Source organism: Charadrius vociferus, unplaced genomic scaffold (genome assembly GCF_000708025.1).
Source record: "Charadrius vociferus isolate BGI_N301 unplaced genomic scaffold, ASM70802v2 scaffold1551, whole genome shotgun sequence".
NCBI classification, from domain to species: Eukaryota; Metazoa; Chordata; class Aves; order Charadriiformes; family Charadriidae; genus Charadrius; species Charadrius vociferus.
In genome coordinates, this window is record NW_009646882.1 from 139,940 (window position 1) to 144,288 (window position 4,349).

Here is a 4,349-nt window from a genome sequence, read left to right on the forward strand (position 1 = left end):
GGACCGTATCTTCACTCCGAGAGCAATAGCCGAAGCCCAGGGCCGGCGCCTCCTCCCTCCAAAGCACACCACCCCCGCCCTGGACCCCGAGAAGCACACAGCAACGCGGGCGTGTGGCCAGAGACGGGCTCCGCTCCAGCCCGGTGAGGACGGGAGAGCCGGACTGCCCGGTGCGGGCTCCCCGAGGAGGTGACCCCGTGCTCGGTGCCAGCTGTTTGCCTCTGTCCCGCCGGCGGGGGACGGCCCAGCCCCTACCTCCCGGGAGATGCTGTGAGGCTGAGTGAATGTCCCTAAAGCACTTTCGGTTCTCCAGTGAAAGGCAATGCTGCTGCTCGCCCGCCAGCAGCCACTGTGCCCAGCCATCCAACCCCATCCCCATTCGGAGCTTCCAGGGAGTTACCAGTGACTCCCAAAAACACAAAGCTTTCCTCAGCAGCCTGGACAATCAGGTACGAAGGAGCAGGCGGCACCCACAGCCTACGCCCGGCGCTCTCCCTGCGATGCTCCCATCACAGCCTGCGGAAAACCAGGCTCCGAAGGGACCCTGAAGCCGTAGCTCTGCTTTTCACTGTGCTCAGAAAGCCCAGCAATGACCTGGTCTGAAAACTGTAACCGCGGCGCTCCGGCTTCCCAGCGCGCTGCTGTAAATAGAGATATGCAGGAAAGTTGCAACCCAATGGAACCTTTCGCTGGAGTGACAACCCACCCCGATCTATGCAATCCAGGGGGAGCAGCTCGCCCGCCGCATTTGCCGTCTGCGATTTCCTTTGGTGCTCATGCTGTCTGTACAGCCAGGAGTGGTGGTCGGAGCAGAAAAAAACAACGCAACACTTTGCTCTGTGCAGACGATCCCCTTCCCGCCCCCCCGGCCCAGGGTGCCGGCTCAGAGACCTCGGCTGCAGCCCACGCTCCCTCCCGGCCCGTGGGAAGCGGCAGGTCGGTGTGTGCACCTGGGAATCCACACGCACAAGCACACATAGCCGACGTCTTGGCCATAAGCAACGCCTGGATTTCAGGAGGATTTTTGCCCAGCACGCTCCACCGATGCTCAGGACGAGGTCCTGGCAGTGGGAGGTGAATGGGAACCAGCCAACGGGTAACTCACGCGGCTGAAGTGCTTCTGCTTCCCAGAGCTGGAGCCTTGGGCGAGGGCAGGAAACCTGCACAGAGGAGCAGGACAGCACAGAGCTGTGCACCGGAGTCTGCAGGGCCCGTTTCTCACGCCACGGGCAGCGCCGAGCCGTAGTGTCACTGCCGCGCTCCTGCCGCGGAGGACAGGAGTGCAGCGGAGCCCTGGGGTATGGATTCTGCTCAGGACATCTCCTCTCCACCCCAGGGGAGGAGGGAAGTGGAGAAGAGGGCACCAGGAGAAGAGTGAGCTTGTATGGAAGGCTGGGGGTAGAGAGAACCGAAAGGTTCTCAGCGGTGGTGGGGAGCCCCGGCTCGGAGAGCAGCCGAGGGAAGGAAGGCTCCCAGCAGCAATGGATTGGCCAGGGACAGGGAGATGGTCCGACAGCCCAGGGGACAGTGCAGCCTGGACCCCGCGTCCCACGGGACAGGAGCCATTGCTGGCTGGGGCGCGCGGGCAGCAGGAAGGACACGGCTCCGACAGCGTCGCAGTGCCAAGCATCCCGTCTCCAGCCCTCCCCCTGCTCATCTCACTGTGCTCTTCCCCAGGCCGCCTCGCCGGTCGCTCCCAGCCCTGGCCACAGCAGAGAAGGGCAGCACATCCCCTCCTGCGACAAGCCCACCAGCCTCAGGAGCGCGGGGAGCCGGGAGCAGCCAGCTGCGGCCGTGCTCCAGCCTGCAGGAGCCACTTAGCACTGGCGGGGGCGTGCCCCCCCCTTTTTTCTTATGCTGGAGCCAGCAGTGGCTGCTCCCATCACCCCAGAGTGGAGTCCGAATACACTCCTACACTTGGCACTTTAACCCCTTGAAAGCCATTCCTTCTAATAACAATAATACTGCAATGAGCTGTGTAAGAACACACTCCCTCTATCACATCCCCCCGCCTCCAGAAATCCTCCCTGCTCCTGTGCTATCCAAAGCATTTACTGCCTTTGACTTTAGCATACGCTGTACTAGGTAGTAGGGCATAGTCCATAGCGCTCAATAACGTGTGCCCCTCTGTAAATAACCTCGGAGTGACGTGAACAGTTTGATTCAAAAAAAAAACCAACAAACAAAACCCCCGCAAAAATGGAATAAACAGACTCTAGGGACTTGGCCAGTACTCCTCCTGTAATGTTCATTGTATATTTTTTTGATGTACTATAACTGTTGGGAAAAAAAAAAGGAAAATATTTTGATAATCGAATCTCATCGCTTTATTGTGTTACTCAGTAAATAAAAGGAACAAGTATAAACAAGCCAGGGCTTTCTCGTTTGTTTTTTTTTTTTATTTCGTAGATCCAGACTAGCTGAAGGGAACACGTGTTGCTGGGCAGGACCAGGAGACCTTTCCCTTGTCCTGTGGTGGTTCTGAGAGGAAAGCCAGCACCGTGCCAGATGGGCAGCGAGAGCTGCAACAGCCCTAAGCAGCAGGGTGTGCAGGCTAAGCACAGTCCCGGCTTCCGCAAGGTCATGACTGAGTGTGCACTTGGGAAGAGGGCTGCAGCGTGGTAGATGTGGGCACCGTGCCCCGATAACAGCATCTTGCCCTGCTCTGCGCTATGCATTCACTGGAGTAAGATGACTGAGTATTTTTGCACGTAAAGGAGCAGCGAGCACGGCCAGGTAAGGGGCGATCTGCTGGAGAACACTGCAGCACCGCAGAGCCAGCTGGGGTAGGACAAGGGAGAGCTGCTCTGACAGCAGCTGGGCTGGAAGCAGCGCCAGCAACTGGGCTCTTCTCACATAGCACCAATAAATATAAAACAGAGCAGCTCCAGAGCAAGGGAATTGTTTCCTCGGGCCCTGATGTGCTCAGCCGTGGAGCTGATCCCCACCTGCTGGCCAGCCCTGGACTGTGCCTCCCCTCCAGCAGCCCACGGCCCCGAGAGCAGAGGGGCAGCACTGGGTGAATTCTGGCTTTCCTGTAGCACCTCCAACATCTGCAGGGGCTGGGCAGTGAGAGGAGCAGTCCCTGTCCCAGTGTAGGGGGATTGGTCACCTCTCTTGTCCTCAAAGACCATCCCCAGCCCCGGGACGCCCGTGCCTCCTGCCACCATGCTTCCCACAGGCCCCACGACACCAAACAGGCTCAGCAGGGGGTATGTGCAAGGGAAGTAGGGAGGCGAGGGAGAGGAGGTGGCAATGGAAGGGAAAGGAAAACAAGGCTCAGCCATCCATGGATCCGCTGCCCTTGTTCTTGCGGCTCAGGGGAAAAGCAGACTTGCTTTGTGGCTGTGTCATCTTACTGGCCAGGTAGATGAAGGGCTCGATCAGCGTACGCCGGTCAGCTACCGACACCTCCCACAGCTTCACCTTCTCACCCTTGGCCCAGTGCTGGGCTGCATCGTGGTCCACCCGGCGCTGCTCCTGCAGGTCACACTTGTTGCCCAAAACCACAATGGTGACCTGTTCAAAAAAGGGTGAGAATAATCTCTGAAGGTACCAAATGCAGAGCTTAACAGTGCTGCCCGCCTCCGACTTGAAGACCCTCGGCGCCAGGCCCGGTCCTGCAGCTGATTCCCCCTCCACGCTAAGGCCTCTTAAAGCACCGCATTTCCCAGCGCTCCCTTCGGGCAGCTTCCCCTCCTGTTCAGATTTGTGTGGCTCAAACAAACCCCAAAGTAGAAGGGTCTGTTCAGCACTTGCACACCCAGAAAGCATCCCAGGACAGCAGCCAGGTACAACTGAGAGTCTCACAGAACAGGGACCCCTGTCACTGCCTTGTGGCTAGAGAAAAGGAGAGTCTCTGGGTGAGAACCTGAAGAAGGGGAGCAGATCCCACTCCGCAGCCCCGTTCCCCTGGGGTACTCGCCTCTTTCTTGTCTTTGGACTTGTCGATCTCTTTCTTGAGGAGCTCCACCCGCTTGAAGGACTCCTTGCTGTCAGTGCTATAGACCAGCACGTAGCCGTCCGTGCAGGAGAAGCAGTGCTTGGGAAGCTCCAGGCCGTCCCGCAGCCCCCGCGTGTCGTAGAAGCGTACCTGCTCCCGCACCCCCCGGTCTGTCTCGATGGAGCCCACGTAAATGTCCTCCTGGGTCTCGATCATCTCGGAACCTGCCGGTCAGGCGGGCAGACGAGACGTGGGGGACGCCGGCCAGGGAGCTGGCACAACCCCAACCGCCCTGCCGGCTAGCCCAGGGCAGCACAGCGGGGCTGTACAGCGGGTCCCTCCTCCTCCTCCCCACAGCCTGCGTGTTTAGGGGGCCTCCGGGGACCGCCGCGCCCACCGGGCACAG

The 4,349-nt window shown here is 59.5% G+C and overlaps 1 protein-coding gene across 1 annotated transcript; it reads right to left on the reverse strand.

Moving 5' to 3' along the window:
- Positions 1–3,172: 3,172 nt before the first annotated feature.
- NKIRAS2 (NFKB inhibitor interacting Ras-like 2) lies at positions 3,173–4,187 on the reverse strand. Its single transcript, XM_009894424.1, has 2 exons — positions 3,926–4,187; positions 3,173–3,519 (listed from the first exon to the last, which is right to left on the reverse strand). The coding sequence occupies exons 1-2, from the start codon at positions 4,157–4,159 to the stop codon at positions 3,280–3,282; spliced, it is 474 nt and encodes a 157-aa protein (XP_009892726.1). The 5' UTR covers positions 4,160–4,187; the 3' UTR covers positions 3,173–3,279.
- Between the last annotated feature and the right edge of the window lie 162 nt (positions 4,188–4,349).